Raw genomic sequence first — 27,644 nt, 5'->3', positions numbered from 1 at the left:
GGTACAGTGGCGGATCCATGGAAAGCGACCCCCCCCCCTAAAATGCAGAAAAGTAACTTTATTTACGGTTTATTTACAAGTTGTGTTAATGTAGACCTACAGACAATTGTGTTTAGCTGAAATCGCCCCCCCCCCCCACCCCTCTACGGCTACTTGTTGGATCTGCCCCTGTATTGCAATATAGTACAGGTTGTTTATAATATTGTGTAGTTCAACATTTCTATATTAGTCGTATATTGTATTGCAAAGAATCTCAACGTCAACCAAATAATACTTCTCTATTCGAAGATGCTTATTTAAGCAGAAAACCTGATCTATGTTTGTGGCATTTTGGTTAAGTTATTTGTATCTATTGAAATTACACTTCTATTTCTTTTTTTTTCAGAAGTTGAAACACTTCCGTTGGAACGCTATATCGTTTTTTGTGGCAAAACTGCAAATCATCCTCGCTATTTAAGAGGAAGAGCAGCCGCTGTTCAATATGATTTCAAGAGCATTTTAAATGAAAATGGTAGGCCTATGCTTTGAATCCACATGTTGACACTTTCAAACAAAGGTTAACCTATTTATATTTTGCTGTAGAAGTGGCTGAGTATAATATAAACTTCAGAACTCTAGGTTCCATCAATTATGAAGTTGAAGTTTGCACAGTATGCTGATTGCTGAAGTCAGGGTTTTCTTTCTGCATTTTCAAAACTTTTTTAATTTCAAGCGATATTCTCTCGGTAGGCTTATAAACATCATGTTCAGCAACGTATGTCAAGATTTATGAAATGCTGTTGAAAGTTTGTATCAACGGTTCGAGGAAACGGTTTGTCGATAAAAATAGATTTCTGCTGCAACAGGTCCGTATTTTGCATTATTTTAGATTCAAACTTATCACTTAAATTTTTTATTTTGGGCTTTTAGTTTTTCATGTTAAAGTTTAGCGTAAAATAATGACATTATTGTGACAATGTGACATGCCTACGCTTTGTTGCAAAAAATTATTTTTTTCCTCTGAAAGAAAATGTAGCTTCACCATGTCGACATTGAATTGATTTTTCAGAAAAGTTAATCACTAATTTTCACAGTGAATAGTTAACTTTTCTAGTTTGAAAGCACTCACCAATGGATAAGTGTGTAACCGAAGAACAATGTTATATTTGAAAAAAAAAGATTAACTTGTTCTCGTACATTTGTGTGTTTCAACACATACTAACGTTTATCCTAGATCGACTTACTAGCGAAGGTGAAGCAAGTGATGCAACCAAGGTTGATATTCTGAAAGACGACAAATGGCCGAATGCACAAGATCTTCAGTTGGATCCTTCCCAAGTAGCTGCTCTCAAAAACGCAATTACCAATGAAATGTCTGTGATTCAGGGTCCCCCCGGCACAGGCAAGACCCACGTGGGGCTAGCCATCATGAAGTTGTTGTTGGATGCTGATAACAGAGGTTTCAGGTCGACATTGGTTGAGATTGCTTGTATTTGTTACTCTTTTTTATGAAATTTTGCAAGTTTTGCCTACTGTTGGTAACCGTCTGAGTGAAACTTTCGAAAAATTACACTTTGATTTTTTACTCCCTGGTAATGTTGTAACAACAAGTGTCACAAAGAAGAAGCACAGAAGAAAAAGCAAAGGTCAAAAACGTTTGTTTGACATGACATGTGACATGATTTTGTACATGACATGTGAAACAAACATGTGATTTTGTAACATGTGTTTTATAATTTACCGCACCGAATTCATTTGAAAGCAATTTGCAAGCCTTTGCTTGAACTTACACTTATGTACACCTATACAGTAGGCTATATAATAACGTTAAATGAAATGATTAACAAACTAAAACTTGATTCTATCTTATTTTTAAAGAAATGTAACGAGACGTACATCAGCTCTATTCACACACAAGGATTCTTCTCAAATCCTCGTTGTGTGTTACACCAACCACGCCCTTGATCAGTTCCTGGAAGGAATCGCAGAGTTTCATCGCGATGGACAAATCATTCGTGTCGGAGGTGGTTGTAAAACAGAGAGTCTGAAAAAACACATGCTTCATAACGTGCGAAAAGATCGACAACAACATCCTGGACGTAGACCTACGTGGGATCTTCAAAGTAATATTTTGTCCGAAAGATCTTGAAACAGTGCTTTCACGTTTAGTCTTTCCAAATTAGACTACCCGATATGTGGAAATGCTACATATCGTAAAAATATTGCACGCCAATCTTACTTCATCATAATTATGAAGTAGGCCTACCCTACATAATAATTAATAAAAAAATACTTTTTTTTCTGTGTTCAATTAAAAAAGAAGTAATGTTACCAATAAAACGAAGGCCAAATGGGATACTACCATCAACGCTGTTCCGACCTGAAGCAACGAAAAGTTGCGTCTATCCACACTTGCCGATACTGGACACACAAACACGCCACGTCCATCAACGCTTGGGTTTCTAGTTTTGTCAAGCCATAACGTAAATTAATAATTGTCTACCATTGTGTTTTTCAAATATTTTTGTCTCTTATTTCAAGAAATTGTAGATTACGATTTTTGACAATGATTTACTTTCAACGGTTCAGCTAATCATTAGGTTAATTATATTTATTGAAATGCTTAGACTGAGAATATAATCCCAGTCTGTTAACTTAGTTATGGACTGAACTTTCAAGATAAACAAACATTGCCGAAACTTTGTTATATTTTTGTATGTCAGGAAAGATATGGGATCAGAGCGACTGCATAACAATGCACGTTCACATGCATAATCTGACAACGCAGTCAATTGTTCGTCTGGAAAAGCTGACACCGGTAATTCCTCATCACATGTACGAACAGTTGAAGAAGAGCAATGAAAACGGTGAGATTGGGTGATTTAGCGTTTGAACGGAACAAAAGCCGTTATCGTTTTGATTGAAGTGTTGCTTCTAGGGTGAAAATCGCACAAGTCTCATGCTAAAATTGAAAAAAAATCAACCATTTAAAACCTTGTGCAGCTTACAGTAAAATCACTGGAAGTGCACAAGAAATTGACTAAAAATGATGGTGCTACAAATCTACTATAGCGTGGATCTACCGCCATTTGTCATCCAACCCTCAGGCACAGCGTGAGGTTTACCACATAACCCGCCACAAACATGTGATCTAGCCAACATTAGAAATTCAGCTTGTGGTTGGTCGCTAAAACTATAATTCCAAAGACAATGCATTGTGTTAGTCCCCAGCTGTTGATTGTCTTTGCTGTCTTTGCTTGATTGTGTTGACTGGAAGGTAATGTGGAGAAAAACTTTCAATGAATTATCTGTGTCATTCTTAGAAGATGTATGAAGTGTATATCTCCAGAAGAATGGTATGGAAATGTATGATAATATGGTTATTTGTAGACCTCACACTATAAGGCTAACGGGAGTAGATATCATGCTATATAGCCTGCTAGCACCAGAATAAGTTCATTAAAGTATTTAATTAAAAAAAATTTAAAACTGTTCACTTAATTTTTGTCACAAAGATATAACTTTGTAAGTATGTGTATAACATAGTAGGTTATGTGTAAGAAAAAGTTGATCAATCACGATCGACGTCACTTTACATTAGACTTGCCATCTTTCACAATTAAGCAGTGTGCTAATGTAGGCCTATCGCAAACCTTCATAGTTGATAATTTCTGGGTGCTGATAGTCATAGGCCTATGGTATAGCCTATTGACGAAATGAAACGGCAACTTGTGTTCTGGTATTTACAAGTAAATAAATTTTCAGGGGACACGGCGCTGCTTCTATGGCTGGACGTGACAAACCCTTACAACTTACTTTACAATAAATCATACATCGTAAGAGGTAATATATCTGTGAGTTAGTTTTTTCACTGGACTTCTTTTGACACAAAAACACAAAGTAGAAGGCTGATCAAGAAGATGCAGGATACTCGTGTAATGCGAAAAACGTATCACATTTCAACGTCGTGAAAATATCTGTGCAATGTGGTGTAATAGAAATAAAAATCTATGTTTTGGAATAACGACACTTCATTTCAAATTGTATTTTAACAGTGTGGTTTCATCGCTGACGAGAAGTTGCTGAGGTGGGCCCTACTGCTAATACATCCTGTATAAAGTGAACATAGATATAACATACGTTAACTCCACTGACGATCGGTGAGGGAAAGCAAGGAAAGCAATGCTTACCTGAGCGAAAACTATGCAAAATATAATGACTGAATTCTAGGTTTAACTTCTTATTATTTTTATCAAGTCTATTTTAACTTGAAAATTACTGTGTTCGTGACTAGAATTACTCGTAACGCTTGTGAGTAGTCTAAGTCCTCACCAAACCGCATGTCTTGCCTATAAATGCCAATTAACGCAAACGCTTTTGTCAGAAACCATCACTGAAGCTCCAGGGAAATCAACTTTCAAAGTTGCTTTCCCAGGTTCAAAAATGTCAAAAAACGCCCTCGTTTTATTCAATCCTCAATCGTTTTGCAAAACGTCACCAGCTGCTTAGCCAATCAGATGTGTTATGGTTATGGTATGGTTAGTTGTGCTTTCCCAGTGACGTCATGCGTATCTCATAGCGGCTGCTTTTGGTTTCAGACGAAAGGAATACAACCTCTACGAATGGGTGATTTGCGCGCTTGTAACTATAGGCTACTGAGTACGCTGAAAATAAAGCTGGTTCTCTTACCAAAAAAAACATAGATTTTACAATAAAACATGCAATTCCAAAGGGTACATTAACCAACCAGTAGGCTACTGAAACAGCACAAGTGTTTTTTAAATTCTTTTGGGTCAATAGACTGACATCACAAGTTCAGAGCAAATTTACTTGTGTTCTTCAAGAATGGACTAGCTTAATTTATAGGCTAATTATTTGCTCTTTACTAGTGCACCAGTCTAATGCATGTCTTAAATGCTTACAGATGACATTGACAATAAGTTTTTGTGCTCAGTCTAAAAACGCAGCCAACATTCTAGACTAGTCCCAGTTTGATTGATTGATTAAATCTTTATCCTCGGACTGGGAAAGTCCGAAGATTTTGTTTTGGAAATGCTCTCAGAGCGCACCAAATTGGAAGAGTTTTTCAAAATTTTCTGGGGGAGGCCCCCCAGACCCCCCGCTGGAAGTGTTGCCTTCAGCAACACGCCTTCGGGCTTCGCTCGACGGTTACGCCCTTCGTGCCTACTACCTTGCTGCAGCATATTTCCAAGTTGCTTTCCCAATGGTTTAAGCCACCGAACGTCACTGGTTAACTCTGACAACGGGAATTGTTCTGAGATTAAACGTGACAAACCGAAGAAGTTACCAAGCATACCGCAAAAGTAACGAATATTCAGAAGATTGAAATAAACGAAAGCACAACATAATGCAGGGTTTTGAATAAATGTTTTCAACATTACAATGTTAGAAAACTGCAAACATTAAACCAAGCAAATTAACCTTGAAGCTTTAAACATTAAATCAATAATTAAGGAAATACTGTATTTTCTAATTCTTCTTGACAGGTTTTGTGGTTTTAATTTTGCAATTGATGGGTATTTTTTTCAAGTTAAATAATTTTACATTTTGTTAGTGCTTAAAATGCAAAAAAAAAATATTTGGCCACTTTTATAGGCTACAACTTCAAAGAATGAAATATTTTTGACCAAAACAAAGCACATGAGTTCTAAAAAGAGGACTTATGGTAATCCTAATTTTGAATATAACATGGATGTACTTAACATTTATGAAACATGTATATTGTATATATGTAACATTTTATTTTTGGAAAACAGGTGCACCAGCGACCACCTAAATTTTTTTGAGCGACCCCTGAAGGATTGTCACCCTTAGTCTGGCTGGCCTTTTGGCATATTGCGTTGTTTTACCAAGTAATAGTCCCACAATAGCCTATAGCTTACTCCCGAGAATTTCGACGTTTGATTAAGTTGTCACAATATAGTACTGCAGGTTGGAACAGTATAACAGTTTTGAAAGAATTTTTTGCTTATTCTAAATCATTACTTTATAAATTTATTTTTTAAATAAGGTTTTATTCAAAAACAAACTTTGCTACTTTAAAAGTGTCTAGCTGGGGGCATAACTTAATGTCTATTTAAAAAAAACTGAGCTTTTTTAATTTCGTTTTACTATTATTATGTAGAAACAGTCGAAGCTATTGCTGCACGCCTACAAGCCTGGGGTTACCACTTTGAACACATCGTTACAGCAATGGTGGAGTCAGGTTTGTAAATAGTGATTGCATTCAATAAGCCACTTACTGTGGTGGTCAGCACTCTTTTAACAGTGCATTGTATACACGACCAGTCGGCTGGCGGCCAGTACAAGTAAATTAGTTTACAGAAGAGTCCCATTGATTCACATTCATAGACAAGTTTTAAATTCTCAAGTGACATCAGCCCCAGAAAGTAAATAAATATTTGTAGGTTGTTGCGCCGAAATTGGCTTTGTGAATAATCGTATTACACTATATTTATATTATGTGTTGTTAAATGTTTCCCAAGAGCTTGGAATAAGCCAAGCCTAGTAATTGCGACTTTAAGTTCGTAAGTGAAGAACTTAATTTGTTTCGTTATGATGGGTACTAAAAGTTTAAAACCGAAAAGCACATTTCTGCTTGAATTGGTAGCTGCTTCTGCGAAATGTTTTTTTTTTTTTTTTTTTTAAGATTTTCAAAATATTAAGCTTTGCAAGTGTTAAAAAAATATTTTATTTCAATGCAAATTCCCTTGTCTTGTTGTCATTCTAGTTATTTTTTCAAGATTTTTGTTTAACCTTGAATCAATATTCACCATTTCGATTCATTTCGCTCAAAAAACACTAGCCTACTGCTTTAATTGATATTACTTTGCACAGCATGACTGAAATATAGACTAATAGATATAAAACTTTACCCAAAAAAAAGCATGGACAGTGGATTCCGCACAAACGCATATCTAAATTTATTGGCTTTGGAATCTCGTTATTTTCTGTGTTGTTTCGTACTTCATTTTATAGAGGTTATGGAATTTTGACAGGGTGTCTTGAACGAAGAATACTCCTTCAATGGCTTAGCTACAATCCACCAAAGCGCCATTCCACGCTGATTTGGCCACACCCTGGTAATATTTAACACTTTTCGTTGAATGAATAAATTTACAAACTTTTTGTTCAGCGTATTGTCGTCATTGTATATTTTCAAAGTTCTAATGTTTTGAAGAGATTACTTGTGTATTTACTAGATGGCGTGTACGCTTACCTTAAAGCGAATGTTGAAATTCCTTTTAATTCGGCACCACTGATTCAAAGTGGATACCACCTGATTGAAATTCGATGTGCTGTGTTGGCAGTAAAGACAAGACTTGAACATGAGAGAACACACCCACGTGAGATAGTGTTCAATTCAAAAGAATCTGATACAAACAGTTTGTTAAGTGGCATGCTATACTGTAAGTTTAGAGTTTTTAGATCTTGATCGTTTGGCTTGTTTCGTAGAATCACGCCATGTACAAGACAAACCAATATATTCAGAGAAACAATATTGTCCAATGTTAACTACAGTTGGCTATACAAACCTTAAAAATTTAGCTTAGCAACTTCCTGCAATAGACGGTTCGGTTGATTTGCACGTTATAGCCTACGTATTAGGGCCGTATTTGCGTGTCATATGAAAGGTAATAGCAAACAGCTTTAGACTGGTGCATACACATTTAGGCTACAGTACACCTTAGCTAGCCTATTGTAGGCTACTTCTGATGACTGCTAGAATGTACTGTGTATTGTATTAACCTACATAAATTTTTTTTGTTGTAGGCTAAAGTAGGTTACCTCTACAGTCTTGGTGTCTTGCACATTGTTATTATAAAAGTAACAAATACTCACAGCGCAGTTTTGAAGAACGCTATACTGCCACAGAAGTGATGGACATACAGTCGCTTAACTGGTTTGCTTCAAGGACCGTCGATGAAAAATAATAAAGTTTTATTCGCTGCGACAATCCAAGCCTATATCTGTAACCTATGTTTATTGAGAAGTAATCTTGAACCGCGTTGAACAGGAGAGAAATCTATAGCCTATGGTGTTCCTTAAAAAACACTCCACTTATTTAAAGTAACGTAGCCTATGTTTCATTCAATAAACCCCTTTTATTATCATTTTCCACTGTTAAAGTTGCAGACTTGAAGCAATTTTGTTGAACTCTTTTACCAGCCTGTAGGCTATAGTGTGTGGAATATTGGGAAATTTAGATCCTGGGGATATGATCCGTTTCTGGCTTATCCGCTACACTAGAAGGATTACGTTTTTTCTTCATTTACAAAATAATGTACTTTTTATGGATTGTATAAAAATATTAAAGTTGGTTTTTAAGCGATTTAAGGTTTGTTGTGTAAAGCAAGCTTGTAGCAAAGCGTAAAAAAGTTGTCAAATTGACCCTTCTAATGTAGGCGGAAAAGCGGAGATGCGCGTCCCGTAAATAGGCTACTGTATATGCATAAAATGTAAAAAACAAATCGACCGAGCAATAAATAACAATAATTCATTTATCTTGCATTTATGTCTTTACAGCATTTCCTGAACCCGACTTCCACAGCGTCAAACAATGGCTCAAAGAAAAAAAGCATGAATGGAGTATGTTACAGAAAAACCTTAAACTAGTGTCTGATCAAATCGTGTAAATTGTTTTTTTTAGTTCATCTTTTTAAATAAATAAAATAACCGTGACGTTTTTTTGTGGGGTAAAGGAAGGTGGGATATGGAAGGTGCATTCTCTGATGACGATGAAAGTCCGGGCTTTGAAGAAACCTATATTCGAGATGATGACGTCGAGTTCATTAACAATCAAAGAAACATTGACAATGGTAAGCAAACATTACTATTCAAGTTTAAAAACTGTCATATCCAAGCTCACGCCAGGTAGTTGAAGATTTCGAATGGTTCGGGAAATCAAGGAAGGTAATCTTCGTCACCCCTTCAAGCGTCTTGCCAAAGAGTTGCATGCTTAAGGTTTCGAACCATCGCCCTTTCAAACATCTAGCCAGGGCTCTCATCACTCGGCTATGCTGTAGTAGTGTTGTTACAAAAATACTTTAGATGCACTTCAAAGTCAATTATTTAATTTATTCTGAAAGACAAAGCTGTGTTTCATATAATTAGTGCACGCGTCGAAAGCATAAAGATGAAGAAGCATCTCCGTTTTGTTCTTCAGAAAAACTGTACCAATGTGTTTAGATCAGGGTAGATCAAACCCTGGCACACGGGCCGCACGCTGCCCGCGAACACTTTCTGCATGCCAGATTTTCCATGGCAAAATCCACTGGTGTTATAGGATAATTTTCCTATTTGCGTTTTACATAAATGCATTGCATTAACCACAACCCTATATAAGTCGCATATCATCAAAGTGCAGGTCAATAGGTAACATCAAGGGAGACGTTCTGTTTACGGTTTGTGACGACAACACAGACTAGCGTTGAATTTTGCTCCACGTTGCTCGCACAGACTTTCGAATTCAGTTGTAGGCCTACTGTAAGTTAGCTGCTAACTTATCTATTTAGTCAAGGAAAGTAATTTATTAATAAAATTAGTGTCAAAGGAAAACAAAGAGTTCTATTTAGGGAGAAAGACATTTTTGCCAAAAACAGAGGTACACCATAGTGTTTGGTGTGCTTGCAAGTAATAACCGTTCCGAAGGAGGTCAATTTAAAAGACTTTGCACTGAAGATGTGTTCCATGTTCGGTTGCACATATCAATACCATTGCGAAAGCAATTTTCTAATTTATGAAGCGACATGCTGAACATAAAATAGCTGATGAAACCCTGGATGCCTGCTTACGTCGGTCGACCATCGAATTTAAAGCAGTGATTGACACAATAACTAAAAGCAAGATATGGTTTGATTTGACTTTTGAATCTTTATTTTCGGACTGACAAAGCCGAAGTGCAAGTGCAACTGCACAATCGAATTAACATTGGCTAGAATCCATTGCCAAGACATCCGGGATTGGTTGAAAAACTCACTCACTTAAAATTAGGCCCACAGTCGAGAAACCGACCTTTTTTCCACGCTCTCTAGCGCTTATTTTACCTTACCTGGAAGTGGCAAACTTGTCAACGCCATCTGGTGATATAACGTCAGTTCAAGGCAAACTGAGTGGAGACCAAACTAGCCGAGATAGGCTTGGCACCAAATAACGAAAAAATAACGAAAGGACTTGTAAAAGCGATTGTCGCTTCGAAGTCTGTCTCGAACTGACGTCATAATCCGGTGTGTTGTGCAATACAATCCGCCATTGCAGCAACGTGGTCAAAAATACAAGCGCGTGGAAACGATGGTTTTGTTAATTTTTATTGAGATAAACATAGCCTTAACATGTAATGGCGAGGTTGGTATTTATACATTGAAATATGCTCTTTCAGATAAAGTGCGGTAAAAGTCATCGTGCAGTTGCACTTTAATAGGTTTCTTTCTAGCAGTTTCGCATACTGGTAGAGGCTTTTGACGCAGGGCCGGTTACCGAGATTGACAGAGTGAAGTTTTCGATTGTTGTAGTCTTGTTGCCGGGAACTTATTCCATCCATTAGGTGCGACTGAATGGAGAGCAGTCCTTAGAATGCGTTGCTCAAGCGCACACCCCGAGAGTCGAACCAGCGCCACTTGATCTTGAAGCTTCTTCGTTCACGAAGTCACTCGCTAACCAATTGAGCTATCGGGGCGAAATGATGAATTGTTTTGGTTTTCTATTTTGTTGACCAAAACTTTCATGGAAGAAACTTGTTGAGTGTGACATTTTAGCCCCAAACATAGACTCTGACAACCCAACAGACAGAGAGATGTGGAGATGAAGACTTCATTCTCGACAGACAGACAGGCCACACCCACAACATAAGGATTTATTTGTGATCTTTATAATCAAAATTGGTTTATTACGATGATAATAACTACGTTTAAAAAGTTAAATGCTTCATTTTAATATTAAAATGTTTATCATTAGTTTATCTTTACAATGTGTGTGTGCTTGATAAGGTCCACGGTTTGAGTATAATATAAAGTATAGGCTACCAGGTCAGAGAGAAAACTGTTTAAGCGTATGATGGTGTTCATGCTGCTAAGCTACAGTGGGAGGCAAAAAGTGTCCGAAACACTGCGAAATAACAAGAAGGTTTCGATTTTATAAACACGTTGCATTATTATACCACAATTTTTTTTGCTGATGACGTTTAGTTTGGTTTCACGTCAAGTTTCATTATTTTAAAACTTTCCTTTTCAGCAACTATGAAGCAATAATCCTTTTCAGCAACTTCAAAAGGTGGTTCACGTGTCCGACTTGTGCAGTGAAGCAGTTTTTGCGGCGTACAACTCTGAGGAAATTATTTTAAGTACACTATATCACCTTCTAAAGCAGCTGTTATATTGCAATTATTTTAATTGCAGACTCTGACGAAGAAGGTTGTAGCTACGGCAGCAAACAAATCCATGCTTCCAAAAACCCGAAAGTGAAGATGAAGATAAAGGAGATGCTGAAACAAACTACAAACGAATTCGTAATAACTGAGTTATTGAAAAAGGATGCTGATTATATCAGAGGTAAAATTTTCGGTTTAACACTATGTCAGAATGACACTTTTGAGATTGTGGTTTCCAACCTGAGGTCCGTGAATTTTTTTTACAGGATTTGGAAATAGGCCTACATTGATTCTGAAAAAGCATTGAAATTCTTATGTTACGAGTGATTTTGTAAAATTTTGGATAAGAAGAGTGGACAATTTTTTGAATGGGTTTTATGGATACAAGAAGGTTGAAACCACTGACTTTAGAAAGTGGCTTAATAGTTATTCCCAGGGATGCCAGTGACACATTTCCAATAAACTTAGATCGTGTGTTCAAAAAAAACCAGATGAGGCAAAAAAAAAACGGGTCCAGAAAAGATGTAGTAAAGCGGTTAAAAGTACCTGCATGTGCTTTTAACACCATTTTATATCATTACCTAGAAGCGTCAGAAAGCTGTAAATAATAACACGTATATATAATTCATCATCATCATCGGCCATGCCTGAATAAGGTGTCGGCTACCGTGAGTCTCCACAACGATCGATTGTCCATACTTCTAACTAGATTTTCAAAATTTTGGTTTGTCCACGTTGAAAGATTTTTGAAGATTTCTAAACGTGGACGCCCCTGGTGTCTCTGACCAGGAAATCGCCCCATCATTGCCGAGTGTTCAATTCCGCGTTTGCGGTAGACATGCCCGATAAATGTCATTTGCCTTTTTTTGATAGTTGTGATGAGGACGCCAGGGGTGCACCCAGAGCGTCTCCACACTTCTTCGTTAGTGATTTTATCCATCCAGTTAATTCCCATCATTCTACGAATGAACCAAATTTCAGCACTGTTGATCTTCTTCACTATCTTCGGGCATACAGTCCAGGATTCACAGCCATATAGCAGAACTGACCAAATGTACACATGTAAAATTCTTATTCTAGTGTTTAGAGAGATTGAATTAGATTTCAGTATTTTGTCCATTTTGATGAAAGCTTGTTTGGATTGTGCAGTTCTTGATTTTACGTCGCTCCAGCATCGACCATTCGAAGTGACCATAGAACCCAGATAGTTGAAACTATTTACTTGTGAGACTGTTGTATTTTGTATTTTGATAGTGCATACTGGAGTTATTTCTTTTGATGAGATGGTCATGCAGAAGGTTTTTGTTGCATTCAAATTAAGTCCAAGATTCTCACTTTGCTTAATGACTATGTCGAGTAAATTTTGTAAACTGGAGTTTGATGTGGCGATTAGTACTGTGTCGTCTGCGTATCTTATGTTGTTGAAGTGTTGTCCGCCTACAGAGACGCCTTCTTCGTCATCTAGATGTCGCAAGATCATTTCTCCGTAGAGTGAGAAAAGATCAGGTGAAACTACGCACCCCTGTCTAACGCCTCTCCGAATTTGTGTCCACTTGCTCAGCTCGCCATCTATCCGGACTGCTGCTGATTGATCCCAGTAGAAATTTCTGAAAAGTCGGAGGTCTTTACCATCTGTGTCTAAGCTGTCAAGCATCTCCATGAGTGGCTCATGTCTAACGCGGTCGAAAGCTTTGCTGTAGTCCATAAAGCAGAGGTACAGGTCTTCCCTGTGTTCTATCGACCTCTCAGCAAGCGTTCTGATTAGGAATGTGGCGTTTCTAGTTCCTTTGTTTTTCACAAATCCGCATTGCACATCTGTGATTTCGGGATTGATGCATCTGCGTAGTCGATGGAGTAAAACGGTCAGAAAAATTTTGGTGACATGACACATTAGACTGATTGTGCGGTGTAGTTCGCAATCAATCGCCCCGGGTTTCTTCGGTAATGTGATGACGATCGATTGTAATAGGTCCTCCGGAATTTTTCCGCTGTGATAAATCTCATTCGCGATTTCAGTCAACTTTTTTATCCCAAAATCGTCTAAAACCTTAAGGGTTTCTGTGTGTACGGCGTCAGGACCTGCAGCTTTTTTCAATTTGGCTTTCTTTATAGCGTGACGTATTTCACTTTCTAGAATCGGTGGTCCATCTATCTCTTTCGATATTGCAGGTTTGTTTCCACGAGCATCGTCGAACAAGTCTCTGATATATTCAGCCCATCTCTCGAGGATTTCATCTTTCTCCAGCAAGATGTTACCGTTCTTGGCTTTGATGCAGCCTGTGCAGGAGTGCACAGAGTTCTTTTGCATCTTCTTCACTTGGATGTGAGCAATGGATGGTCTACGCTCAATCTCGTCACACTGTTGGTTCCACCATCGTTCTTTCAGTTGCTTACATCGAGTTTTGATTCCTTATTTAGTGAGTTGAAATTTTTCAGATCTTTGTTCGATTCTCTTCTCTTATCCATGAGCTTTAGAACTTCGTCGGTCATCCATACTTGATTGGCAGCTTTTGCTTTGTGCGGTATAACTGCTTCGGCCGATTCTGTGATGGCGGTACGAAGAGCTGTCCATTTTGAAGACAAGTCGTCAGAGCTTTCTTTATTAATAGTTGAGTCACACAGGGCAGCGTACCTGTTCTTGACCTCTACGTTGTAGTCGGATTGTAATTGGGAATTTGACAATAACTGCTCGTAGTCTAATTTTGGAGAGTTTTGTTGTTTGTTTATTGAGTTCTTGCGTAGTTTTACCCGGAGCGTGGCTACCACGGGGTTGTGGTCGCTGTTACAATCTGCGCCCGGGAGCGCTCGACAGTTCGAGATAGCGCTTCTGAAACGCTGGTTTATAGTGACATAGTCAATTTGATTTTTGATATTGCCTACGGGGCTTCTCCATGTCCAAAGTCTTCTCGGGTGATTACGGAACCATGTGTTCATTACAGTCTGTTCGTTCGCATTGCACCAATTTGCCCAGGTTTCGCCAGGTTCATTCATGATACCGCGGCCATACGGCCCGATAACATCTCCGTATCGTCCTTCGCCTACTTTGGCATTCATATCGCCCATAACGATCGTAATTTCTCGTTTTTTACATTGTTGTTTGGCGGTGTCTAGCTGGCGATAGAATTCTTCAAGAACTTTCGGTTCTGCTGTTGATGTTGGTGCGTACACCTGTATAATTGACAGATTGAAGGGCTTTGCATTTAATTTAACGAGTAAGATACGGTCAGAAAGTGCCCAGTATCCCGCAATGCACTTTGCTATTGCTTGGTCAATGATCATACCAATTTCGTACATGGCCTTGTTACCGCCGGAATGAATGATGGTGTATCCATCCCGAATGCTCTTACCAGCTCCTTTCCAACGCATTTCACTTATTCCCATAATGGAAATACCCATACGCTTCTGTTCTTGGAGTAGGTTTTCTAATCGTCCAGGTTTTGCGAGGGTTCTGACATTCCACGTTGCTATTTTGATTCTTTGGTCGGTGCGGGCTGTCGCTGAATGACGATCGGGTGACGCCTTGCTCCGGTAGGCACTTTTACGTATTGCACTGCCCGAAGAGGCAACCGCAACCATGCGTATCGTATATGACATTACTGGTGTTTTAGTCACAACTTTTCTCATAAACTCCATTGTTTGCAGTCACTACGATTCTTCTTGCACTCAGTTCAGTTGAAGAAGAAAAAATAGAATTAGCAGAGGGTGGGAGTCGAACCCATGCAATCGAAATTATTACTCCTCTGCCCTAACCATTAGGCAACGTTGGTTGTGGCGATGCATGCAGTTAAATTTCTTTGTATCAAAATCTTTCGATAAAGACGACCAGTTAATCACGTGTTGAGTCATGTCACGCATGATAGCGCTACCAACGTCAACGATGTCGTATGTCACGCATGGTTGCGGTTACCTTTTCGGGCAGTGCAATACGTAAAAGTGTCTACCCCTTGCTCCGCGCACGTCGGTCCCTACCGGCTGAGACACTTCCAGCATTTGACGCCTGAAGTATCTTCACAGCTTTAGTGTTCAATCTTTTGTTGTGTGTCATCATAGTTTTCTTGGAAGAGTAGTAAAGACGGTAGGCTTCCATTACTTTCCGTCTTGAGGTTTGCAGCTGGTCGGTTGTCTTAGCGCCTCGAGTCCCGCCCTCAGAGCCAAGCTGCTAGCTCTACTAGAAAGTGTAAATAACCTTCTAGATTTTACGCACACAGAAACAAGGGAGACGTTCCTTGTGACAGCCAGTTTGTAAACGGTCAAAAATACACTCTTATATGACTTGGCGTGCGCTACCATGTAATTAGGCTATACAAAATAATATACATGCTTATGTTGGTAGTTATTATGGCATATAACTAACATAACTATACACAAAAACAAATGGGGTTCCTGTTCCAACAGGGCCATTGTTCGTCCACCAAGGTGCACAGCTGACATGTTCCTATGATTTTCAGCATTGCTTGGATCTATTTCTCCTAATTTTCTGTGCATGATTTAATCTTTTCTGATGAAAAGACTCAAAATATTTCTGTATTCTGTAGAAACCATAAAATACAACTTGTGCAGACGAAAATGCTAACAATGGAATTCCAGGTTGACACTATTTACCTTTTTAAGAACATATTGCAAAAAAACAAGCATAGGCTATGCTTTGTTCCACGATTAACAAGTGCATCATAAATCCGTTTTGCACCTTCAACCTTGTCAGTGTTACATTGAGACTGAAAATACGAAACCAACGCTTCCCACTGCTCTAATATGCTGCTGATGTTCTCGAGAAAGCCATCATGTTTGTGAATGAATGTGAATAAAAAAAGTTACATACCGAAAAACCTAGATTTACCCAAATTTGAAAAAAAAACAACTTAAAACCCAGATATGGTAAAAAAAAAACAGATCTAGGTGGAAAAACCTAGCACTGGCATCCTTGGTTATTCCGCATCGAAACGTTCTCAAAGAGTTAAACAATATGTTAATAACTAGTCTATTACTCAATAGGCTTTATAGTATTTGTGCTTTAATGGCACGAACGCAAATGTTGTCGTTTTTGACATCAGTAACTTAGGCTACCTTAATGTGATGTGATCTGCCCTAACTTGTCGAATCAAAACACTAATGTTTTTATGGTGAAACAAAAACAAGGCACGGAAGACTTGAAAAGGAGCTTTTCAAGGAAAGAAGAGATAGATATTAAGAACAACATCAGACAGGCTGCCATCATGCCTGAGAAAACAGCTCAAATGGTCACCAACATTTTTCACCTGAATTCAGCAGATCGATGGAAGCTGTACCGGTTAGAAAGAATTTTTCTTTGCTTTAGATCACAGCTTTCTACAATTCCGATTTTGTGTAATTGAGTGACTTGATTTTAACTAAAAGTGTGTTTAGGCCGATAATAATTACCTTAAAAATCAGCCTGAATTAAGCTACCTTGCAATTCTTCCCAACTAAGGACTTTTTTTATTGAGAACAAGTTGTTACTTTGCATGAAAGAGAAACATTTTAGGATGCACTAATATTCGTGGCCTACAATAGGACGAAAACAAAAAACACTTAGCGGCATGTATCATACAATAATTCGAAAGCTTTGTCAATCATTTGAAAACTGATTCACATTGAACTGAAGCAAGAAATGGAAATGTTAAAATACATTGCATAACATTAAAAATGAAAACTCCACACATAGGCGTAGAAGCCAGGGGTGCAACAGCAACCCCAAACTTTTCAATTAGTCGAAAATTTGGGAAAGATTGATAAAAAATTAGGGAAAAACTTTTAGCAAGTTTTAAAAATTTCATTAAGATTGAACGTATTGTTGATTTTTTGTTCAAACAACAGTTATAAAAATGTCAAATAAAATGCAACCGCACCCCCAGACTATTCAATACGACGAAAATTTGATAAAAAACATAAAAAAAAACTTTTAGCATGTTTGAAATTTTCTATTAGGGTTGAACTTATTTTTGATTTTTTGCTCAAATAATCAAAGTTATACCGGACTATTGGGAGCAGTGTAGAATTTTTAATCAGGTGGTCTATGCTTTGTCTCAAAAAATATTTGGATGCATTTAATTATATTTGGGCAAGAATTTTTCTCACCCCTAAAAACTAACTTTTTCCTACGTCTATGTCTTCACATGTGTGGTAATGATTGCGATTAAATTATAGAGGATTCTTCTGGCAAAGAACTACCAAATAAGTCCCGGATTGTTTTGTAAGTAATAAGCATCAGAGAGTTGCGAATTTTATTACGATTTTAAATCACATGGATGTGAAAATACATCCGCTTTTGGCTTAGCCTATTCGCCAAACTAAAAGGACCTGCGTCCCGCAACGTAGTGTCGGTGGAATGTTAGTGTGAAACCTAGAAAACCCTTTTTAAAACAATTTAAAGCGACTTAACGGAACGTTTTATGTTCGATTGATATACGAAATTTAATGTTTAATGGCACGTTTGGTGCAAATTTTCAATATCAGACCATTGCTCCATCATTCTTGTGACCAATGTCGAATAAGACTTACTAGTTTCCAGTTTAGTTATCACAGCTTTCATTATGCGTAAAAGAAGGTCTAAACTTGCAGCATAGACGTACGGGACCAAACATTTTGGGTTAAGGAAAACAAAAAAACTGCCCAAATTGCGCAATTTTATTGAAATTACCCAAATATAAGCATACACTGAAACAGCTATGGACTGAGCGTAGGAAGATATATAGGCTTACTATAACTGAAGACATGGCTAACATGATCAATAAAAACTCTGCAATCACTCGTTGCGTTACTTACTTTTCCTTTATGCAGTAGGCTACTAAAATCTTTGTTAAAAGCTTACTTTAGGTGCAAAATAACAATTCCGGTTACTTAAAAGAAGTAGGTTTATGCAATGCATGTTGCCTTTCTGAATTATCAATTGCAGATCTGATACCAATTTTGTTTAAAAAAACAAAACATTTTTATTAGTTGCTATGACTAAAATTAACGTTTCTATTTCATGGAGTGAATGTAGGTTTCCAATTTTTTTTTTCAACAAGCAAACGATCTTTCAGGTAAACAGAGGTAAAAAGTTGTGGCCAGTTTTGCATAACTGTTTTTACTATTACTATTGTGGGCAGTTTCGTGAAGGTTGACAAATAAAGTCATACCTATGGTTGCAAATACAATATTTCCTTTCTATTAGGCTACTAAGTTGGAGTTTGCAAACAATAAATGTAGTTATGTTAAAATTTGCTTCTTGTTAAAGCATGAAAGGATGATTCAACTTTTCTGTTGTTTTGTTTTGATGGTTTCTAGGCGTTGGATGCACGATCTACGCAACTATTTGAACGACAAAATAAATGTGGACCTCGTCAAATACGATCGGCTGTGTAAATTGTTGACAGCCTCTCAAAACAAAGATAACCTCACAATTATGCGGAATGCTACTGTTATCGGAATGACAACGACTGGTGCAGCTAAATATCGAGACATTGTCAATAAACTGCCGGTTAGTGTTTTGCAATGGCATAATTTTTGTCCTTTTTCTAAATTGATCTTGTAATTTGCTACTGCTGTAATAATTGTGAAAAATTTGTTTTCGGATTGAAAAAGCCTTTCCGAAGATTTACCTTGGCAATCTGGCATAGGTCTTACTTGCCAGCACAGCAACTCAGTAACCTCGGTTGACTGTTGAGAAGTGTCTTGCAATTGAAGTGTTAGCCTACCAAGACAAACTACAGTATATTCACTAGGTAGGCAACCGAAGACCGAGAGCTGTCCTCGAAGTAACACCTTAGCTCAGGCTCAATACTCGTTGTTTGATTTTTTTATCGAAGACCTACTGTAGATCAAGCCATTGGCTTGGACTTGTATTGGCACACTCGATTAGAGCTTGTTTAGTTGGTGTGTTTTCCTTGCTAGTTCAAATTTTCTTGCAAAGTTTCGTACTGGAGTGGTGCAGCATTTGATCTTCAGGCTAAAGTAGTTGTGGTTGAAGAAGCAGCCGAAGTGTTGGAAGCTCACATCGTGACTTCGTTGCCTCAAGCCACGGAGCATCTCATTCTCATTGGAGATCATCAACAGCTCAAACCTTCTCCTGCTGTTTACGAACTTGCTACGAAATTCAACCTGGATGTTTCATTGTTTGAGAGAATGGTAAACTTCCCAGTCTAATATTGTTACGTATTTTGAACTAAAGTTGGACTACTTAAGTAATTTATTTGTAATAACATGCAGGTATATTTTAAAAACGATTTTCTCCTTTAGAAATTGCAAATTAACTTAAAATACTCTTTACCAACATCTCAAACTATATATAGTGTATACTCTGGAGTAGACCTGCACATTGCACAATAGGGGGAATCGTTTTTCAACTTTTTTTCTTAATCGCTTATTAATAGTGCGGAAAAGTTGTGCACTGACATTGTAAGCGCAACACAAAAAAAAAATTCAAAAATTTTAATATCTTGGGTTGCCCCAAAGAAGTTGAAATATTGGAAAAAGTGGAAAATTTCCAAAAATCTTAATTTTTGTTTTAGTTTTTAATCGCTTTTTAAGAGCGCGGAAAAGTTGTGCACTGACATTGTAAATACAACACAAAAAAGTTTTTTTAAAAATTTTAACATCTTGGGGTGCTCCAAAGTTGAAATATTAGAAAAAGTAGAAAATTTCTAAAAATTTTATTTTTTGCTTTAATTTTTAATCGCATATTAAGAGTGCGGAAAAGTTGTGCACTGACATTGTAAGCACAACGCAAAAATAAATTTCCAAAAAAATTAACTTGGGGTGCCCCAAAGAAAATCTTGGGGTGCCCCAACGAAGTTTAAAATTCAAAAAAGAATTGCAAATTTTTAAAAATTCCATTTTTACACATTTGTAACTGCACTGCCTCCTGCAAATCGTTTAAATTACGCAGAAAATCAATATTTACAAGTAGAATTATGGTACAAGTACATGTTAGATACGCAAACCTTTTAAGAACATAATCTAAAATCTTGTTTTGTATTGAGACGGGGTATGTCTTTGCTGGACTGTAGCCGACTTCTGATGAGTCCAACGCGGTTAGCGGCACCAGCACATACTACAACAGAGGCCTCCGTGACAACCTTGATACCTCGCTCGACTGCTTGAGTGTGGCAGGGAAAATTGAGAGAATGTTGGCTTGTGTTGATGTTTTTGAATAACCACAGTTCTCTGTTGTCATTTTCATAGTTATTGGAGGTTTGGTTTTGTCGTTGTGGGTTTGCCAGCATATCATATCAACATAACTAACAGCATTAAAATTGAATTTTGGCAGTTTGAAGCGCCAGATTTCAGTGTAAACGGGAGTTTCTCGTGCAAGCAGTATACGGCGTATTTCCAGCTCACGCACATGTGATTCTTTGTCAAACAGCATTGATAAAAGTATGTTTTCGCTGTGGCCAAAAAATCCATTTCTTTGAATAACAGGGTCGACAATGGCTTTTAGTTTATCCGACAGGTGGCAAGATTTGCTTATGGTTTGTGTCACAATCAATGTGCGAGGTCTTACGACGGGCCGCTTGTATCTCGATCGAGCGTGCTGTTTTGATTGTAAAATTCTTATGCTATAGGTTATCATCGGTCATTATCCTGAAGTAACCTCTGATTACGAAATCTGTATTATGTAACGTGTATTCTAGGTCATTCGATTGCTACGTGCAGTTCTAGAGTCTTCTTTAAACTTGCTTGTTTATGCCGCTCAATGCAACGTGACCGAACGATGAGTTCGTGTGATGCAACATTACGTAACCTTCTCGAAGTTACTAGACCGAACAAACCTTTTATAAATAGTGGTGTAATTTGCGTAATGATTATTATGGGAGTTGTATTATGATGGGTTGATTATTATGATGAGTTGGTTATGAGAGATCATTGCTGTAATAGTAGCAGTTGGTAATAGAAGCAAAGATTATTGTTGATCAAAAGTTGAAGTATTGCATACGAGTAAAGCAAGTTGATGCTAATATAATTTCTGATTGAAATTACAATCGTATGAGAAGCTGCGAGTGGATTACGTTAAACTTGATCAATAGTCGCAAGCATTGGAATCTATTGCCGTTTACTGTTACTTTGATTAATTGTTGGAAGTGGTGAACCATTCGTTGGAGTCCTTCAAGCGTTTTTATATATCATCTCACCAATAGAACTATCCGTGAATTTAATTGACTGCTTTTCGGTTTAACCCATTAAACTACGTCATTGAACCTTTCCAAGTCTTTTTCCTGGTAAGAGATAGAAACAAATCGTGACAGTTTGCCATAGATGACAAGCACCGCTGATACAGAGTAGATTGCACTTTATTTCGAACCACACAGGAGCATATACCTTCATGATAAAGGTAGCCAGCGTTTTTAAATTATCAGAGGGTTCTGTGGTCCCTATATACAACCGCAGAATGCAATTCCCCTCAGTTAGCCCGGGTGAGTGATTAAGCTTACCTGGACTTCTTGTGGCGAGTGAACTGGGAATTTCTCCTGTACAAACGAAATGACAAATTTCCCGGAGGTATCTTTGGTCTGTGCTTAAATCGGTCACACCCATATGAGGAAAATTACTTGGTATTGATTCAAATCGTCGGACAGGCATTTTATCACATGTAAGTAAAGCCTTCGTTTCTAGCACTAGTTGCTACGTTCATCTGATGAAATTGAAAGTAAAATTAACAACAAACAAGATGGTTTATTGCTTCAAAATTATGCGTGTTTTATTTTTTCTTGCCTTCAATCGCACTGCAGTATATAACCTGGTGAAATTTTATTTTGTATGTTATTCGCTCTGAGGATGCGCATTGTCATGGTGCGCGAAACGTCAGTGAAGCAATAAACCATCTTGTTTGTTGTTAATTTTACTTTCAATTTCATCAGATGAACGTAGCAACTAGTGCTAGAAACAATAATTGTCCTGATGAACACCCAAACTTTTCAGTATTAATTAAAGCCTTTCTAATCTGTCCGGAATGCCCACAAGGACCAGTTGTACTGCCATCCAAAAACTCAAGAAGATGCCGCAGGGGTAATTCGTTTGCGTGGAATTGACATACCAACCATTGCAGCGGTTTTCGAAACTCTAATTCCAACAGTCGGATAACACCGCCTGCTTGACCCTTATTTACCACAGTGCCATCACACCCCACGGCTGTTATTAAGCTGGTGTCTGTTCCTCTATCATGAACTGCTGATATTATGGAGTCGGCAATGCTTCTGGCTGTTCCCGCGCTTGGACTTACCTGGCCAAAATCCTGAGATCCAGGTTCGGCGATAATAATACACACATGCTCTTCAACAACAGATCTTTTATGAGACACCCCATGATCGTCTACTCCAATCTTTATAGTGTCTTGTCTTTTCTGCCATTAAAATACAAACCGTGTAAAACGTCCGACCTGGACTCTTGCAATTCTTCTCAATTTCTACTTCTTGATCTCCGAACTTTGTTTCTATCAATAATACCAGTTTTATCAGCACTAACCATTATTATACCTACGTCGTGCAATGCAGCAGACGCTACAGCGGCTGCTGCTCGATCAGAAAGGGCATAGCGATCCCACATAAGTGCCATCGAACGCATCGCTACAGGTCTGGTGGTATAGTATGGTGGGACGAAATTAGAGTCATGGTCGTCGTCATGAGATCGATTTGCGATCCGTGTAGCAGCGTGAGAGAGATACAGCTTGAAACCTGCATTAAGTGAAGTGTGCGCTGTGTTGTCTACACATAACACACAAAAGGCCCGCACTAAGGGGAAGGAAGCAAACGTTGGTGAATGTTCATGTTATTCCTGATTTGTCACATTTTGCAGAAATTTCCAGATTTAGCTAACTTTGGGCGAATGTTTAAATAATTTTTTCTAAAAATTTTATTTTTACGCTTTCTTTATTGTTTTCCCCAGATGACACAATAGGTTTTAATTAACATCCTCAGATGTTGAAAAACAAAGAAAATTTGATTTCAAAGATTTCAGTCAGACTGTTAATTTTTCAATAACAGTCTGATTCAGCGTTTTTCAATATACTTTTTCTCATTTGCTACTGCTTCCCCAAGGCAACAAAAGCTTTTATATCATTAGGAGACAGCAAAAAATAAAAAAATCTTTGAAAACATCAGTCAAACACAGGGCCAGATTTAGCTGATGGGGGGCCCGGAGCACTTTTAGATGGAGGGCCCCCGTGCAAAAATTTTTTTCAAGCCTACGGCGCGAAAGACCACCTCTACGTCCACAGTAGCATTAATCCAGCACTGCACTGCACAGCATTTTGCAGAAACTTGAAAAAGCTGAAGGAAAAATATAATAATAACACATTTTTTCCACGTAGGGGGGGGGGGCCTTCAAAAGTCGGGGAGCCCGGAGCACCTGCACCCTCTGCCTCCCCCCCCCCTAAATCCGGGCCTGGTCAAACAACAGTAGCTGTAATCAAAATGTGACATATCAGGCCGCATCTTCAGGTGACCATGAGTAGCCTAAACTAAACAAAGTGTCTAGCGAAGAATCACATTTGACATTTTGCCTGGTCATAACATGGCCACCTATTTTTATAAGGGGTAATCGTCATAATTGTTCGTGTGGCGTACACAGTTCTTACAACGTCATAGAAGAATTGGATTATTTGCTGGAAATCAATTACAGAGAGTGCGAGAGTTACGGTTTTGTATAGAAGATAAACTTCAGTTGCTGATACAGAAGATAAACTTCAGCTGCTGATATACTTTGAAGTGCTTTCGTAGGCCACACAAAACGCATTTGCGGACCGCGTGTTGTGCCTTGCTCTAAACTAAACAGTCTAATCTGAAGCATAAACATATAACGCATTGCACAGAGTCAGTGCGGACTATTTTATAGTATAATCTGGATATTCTCGTATTAATTGTTATAATTGCGTGCAATTATTGTAAATTTTCTACATTTTCTTTGGAACTAAAACAAAAAAATCCTGAAATTTTCAGTTCAAGAACGGAATTCCATGTAGCAGATTGGCTTTGCAACATCGGATGAGACCCAGAATCGCTGATCTTCTTCGTCCGCACATTTATGAAGATCTTCGTGACCATGAAAGTGTGCTTGATTACGAAGACGTCACTGGAGTTCAGAAAAATATTTTCTTTCTTTCCCACGAGCACAAAGAAGATAATGTCAAAGATGGAAGAAGCAAGGTGGATGATCTTATAATAAGTTAATAACAGATGGAATTGCGAAGCATTTGCCTTTCTCTGTTGCCCGTTGTTTCATAATTTCTTTTTCTTCAGGTCAACCAGTACGAAGCAAACTTTTTAGTCACGCTATCACAATATCTCATTCAGCAGGGATATTTGCCAGAACAAATCACAATCTTAACAGCATATGTTGGTAAGTTATCTTTCGTCTATTTCATGTTACACTTTTATCTTCTCAGTGAGACACAAAACGACCGTTGCAGGAGACTTAGTAGTTCAATAAAAAATAAATCTGTTTTAACAGGTAGGGCAATAAATGGTTTGACCCAAAAATTGCAACAAAAGGGTTTTCAACTGATTTGATTAGTATTGGGTGTCAGTATTAACATATTCAAAATCTTAAGGGATCCAACTTCCGGAAAGTGGTTATTTTCAAGATGGCTTCCAAGATGGCCATCAAACCATTAAAATAACAGTAAATTGACTATAACTCGGTCATCATATGACCAAAACATGTAGTTTTGGTGTCTATATCTAGGTTTTTATACCCTGTGAAGTCAATAAGACCATTCTCAGAATTGTTGAATTATCTGATAGCCTATAAATTCAATACGGCAATCCAAGATAGCTGCCAAACCAATAAAATAACAGTAAATTGACAATAACTCGGTCATCATATGACCAAAACATGTAGTTTGGTGGCCATATCTAGGTTTTTATGCCCCGTGAAGTCAATGAGACCATTCTCAGAATTGTTGAATTATCTGATAGCCTATAAATTCAATATGGCAATCCAAGATGGCTGCCAAAACAATTAATAATGAACAATAGGTCAATAGCAATGTATTGTTTATTGAAAAAAACGTTAAATTTCTATATATATTTGGGTAAACTAAGCAGGCATAAAGAGTTCATACGATGTGGTCATGTTCGATAGACTCTTGACATAATCAGCGTAAAGAAAGCACATGGATCAAGTATTATTAAACTCATCGCTGTCACTCTCGATGTCATCGTCTGTAATTATGTGATTGCTGTATGGCTTGACACATGAACCAGTTTGGCATGGTCCACATCCAGCATGGCATGGTAGCCCATACCTCCGGCAACTACAGTGCAGTGGACACGATTCGAAATTGCAGTGTATCATTTTCAGTAGGTTGTCCGGGGCGCGATGGTATGGATGCTCTAGACTGGGGATGGAGAGTAGACAATAATCAGATGGTTCCAATCATGACGGACATGAAAGCTGCCCCGGAAGCAATTTTTTTCCCACGAACTTTTTGTAACTTCGCATAGAGTTTGTATTTATACCGTGTGAATGCAAACATTTTTCGTTAGCGTGTTTGGTTCAGTGGTTTCGTCTTTTGCCTTATCTTCGTGAGAAAATCGGTTCGACGCCCATCGAAGTCAGTTTTTTTTCTTTACATTAATTTTTGCGGTGCACAAAAGCTTTTCAAAAAAAGTAAGGTTAGGGTTAATGGGTTATTGTTGATTTTTAGGGTTAGGGTTAATTCTTAATCAATTCGGAAAATTTTACTTTTTAGAATCAATTTCTTTTCTCAATTTTTTTAACTTGATTAGATTGGGTGTGTCTCCAGGATGCGTTGTTTTTTTTCAAGTTCAATGTTTAGATTTGGACCTGGAGGGCAAAAATCGGCTGTTGTGAGGGCGAAAATCTGTAAAAACAATTACGCGCGCCGCGCGGTAACCATTAATGGCTACACTTACAGAAATATGCAAATAAGACAGAAAGTTCGTGGGAAAAAAAATTTCGCGACCCCGGACAACCTACTGAAAATGATACACTGCAATTTCGAATCGTGTCCACTGCACTGTAGTTGCCGGAGGTATGGGCTACTATGCCATGCTGGATGTGGACCATGCCAAACTGGTTCATGTGTCAAGCCATACAGCAATCACATATAATTACAGACGATGACATCGAGAGTGACAGCGATGAGTTTTAGTAATAGGCCTACTTGATCCATGTGCTTTCTTTACGCTAATTATGTCAAGAGTCTACCGAACATGACCACATCGTATTAACTCTTTACGCCTGATTAGTTTACCCAAATATATATAGAAATTTAACGGTTTTTTTAATAACCAATACAATTGTTAACCAATACAATACATAACCAATATTATTGTTTTGATAACCAATAACCAATTGTTATTGTTTATTTTTAATTGTTTTGGCAGCTATCTTGGATTGCCATATTGAATTTATAGGCTATCAGATAATTCAACAATTCTGAGAATGGTCTCATTGACTTCACGGGGTATAAAAACCTAGATATAGCCACCAAAATTACATGCTTTGGTCATATGATGACCGGGTTATTGTCAATTTACTGATATTTTATTGGTTTGGCAGCCATCTTGGATTGCCATATTGAATTTATAGGCTATCAGATAATTCAACGATGGTCTCATTGTCTTCACAGGGTATAAAAACCTAGATATAGACACCAAAACTACATGTTTTGGTCATATGTTGACCGAGTTATAGTCAATTTACTGTTATTTTAATGGTTTGACGGCTATCTTGGAAGCCATCTTGAAAATAACCACTTTTCGGAAGTTGAATCCCTTAAGATTTTGAACATGTTAACACTGACACCCAATACTAATCAAATCAGTTGAAAACCCTTTTGTTGCAATTTTTTGGGGTAAGGGAACCATATGTCATAAATTGCCCTACCTATAAATGGTTATAACGATTTAAATATAGGCTAGATTTGAGATTTGTTCGGCTCCGATAGCTCGGTTGGTTTTTGCGTAACTTTGTAAACGAAGAAGCTGCAAGATCAAGCGGCGCTGGTTCGACTTTCGGTGTGTGCGCTTGAGCAACGCATTTCAGGACTGCTCTCCATTCAGTGGCACCTAATGAATGGTATAATTCCCCGGCAACAACACTTCAACAATTGGAAACTTAACCTGTCAATCTCGGTGACCGATTCTGCGTTAGTGGTCCAAAGCCTCTACACGTATGCAAAACGGTCAGGATTAGGCTCTCAAAGAAGCTTTTCCAGTCCGATGATAAAGATTCAATCAATCAATATATCTGTACTTAGTAATAAATTATGTTAAGTTGTAAAAAATATTAACTTGCTCAACATCGAAATAACTCTGCGTCT

At 37.9% G+C, this 27,644-nt stretch overlaps 1 protein-coding gene across 1 annotated transcript in view; it reads left to right on the top strand.

Moving 5' to 3' along the window:
- Positions 1 to 27,644, top strand: part of LOC145781652 (NFX1-type zinc finger-containing protein 1-like) — a 95,151-nt gene that overhangs the window by 24,320 nt on the left and 43,187 nt on the right. Inside the window, exons 3-16 of the mRNA XM_082593327.1 lie at positions 386 to 511; positions 1,238 to 1,445; positions 1,858 to 2,102; positions 2,703 to 2,846; positions 6,125 to 6,205; positions 7,203 to 7,346; positions 8,527 to 8,589; positions 8,703 to 8,819; positions 11,394 to 11,546; positions 16,502 to 16,652; positions 18,650 to 18,842; positions 19,310 to 19,489; positions 24,295 to 24,501; positions 24,595 to 24,694. Coding sequence (XP_082449453.1) covers positions 386 to 511; positions 1,238 to 1,445; positions 1,858 to 2,102; positions 2,703 to 2,846; positions 6,125 to 6,205; positions 7,203 to 7,346; positions 8,527 to 8,589; positions 8,703 to 8,819; positions 11,394 to 11,546; positions 16,502 to 16,652; positions 18,650 to 18,842; positions 19,310 to 19,489; positions 24,295 to 24,501; positions 24,595 to 24,694 — 2,112 coding nt within the window. The remainder of the gene's footprint in view (positions 1 to 385; positions 512 to 1,237; positions 1,446 to 1,857; positions 2,103 to 2,702; positions 2,847 to 6,124; positions 6,206 to 7,202; positions 7,347 to 8,526; positions 8,590 to 8,702; positions 8,820 to 11,393; positions 11,547 to 16,501; positions 16,653 to 18,649; positions 18,843 to 19,309; positions 19,490 to 24,294; positions 24,502 to 24,594; positions 24,695 to 27,644) is intronic.

The sequence above is a fragment of the Aplidium turbinatum genome, chromosome 13 (genome assembly GCF_918807975.1).
Source record: "Aplidium turbinatum chromosome 13, kaAplTurb1.1, whole genome shotgun sequence".
NCBI classification, from domain to species: domain Eukaryota; kingdom Metazoa; phylum Chordata; class Ascidiacea; order Aplousobranchia; family Polyclinidae; genus Aplidium; species Aplidium turbinatum.
This window is presented reverse-complemented; position numbering and strand designations above follow the sequence as displayed.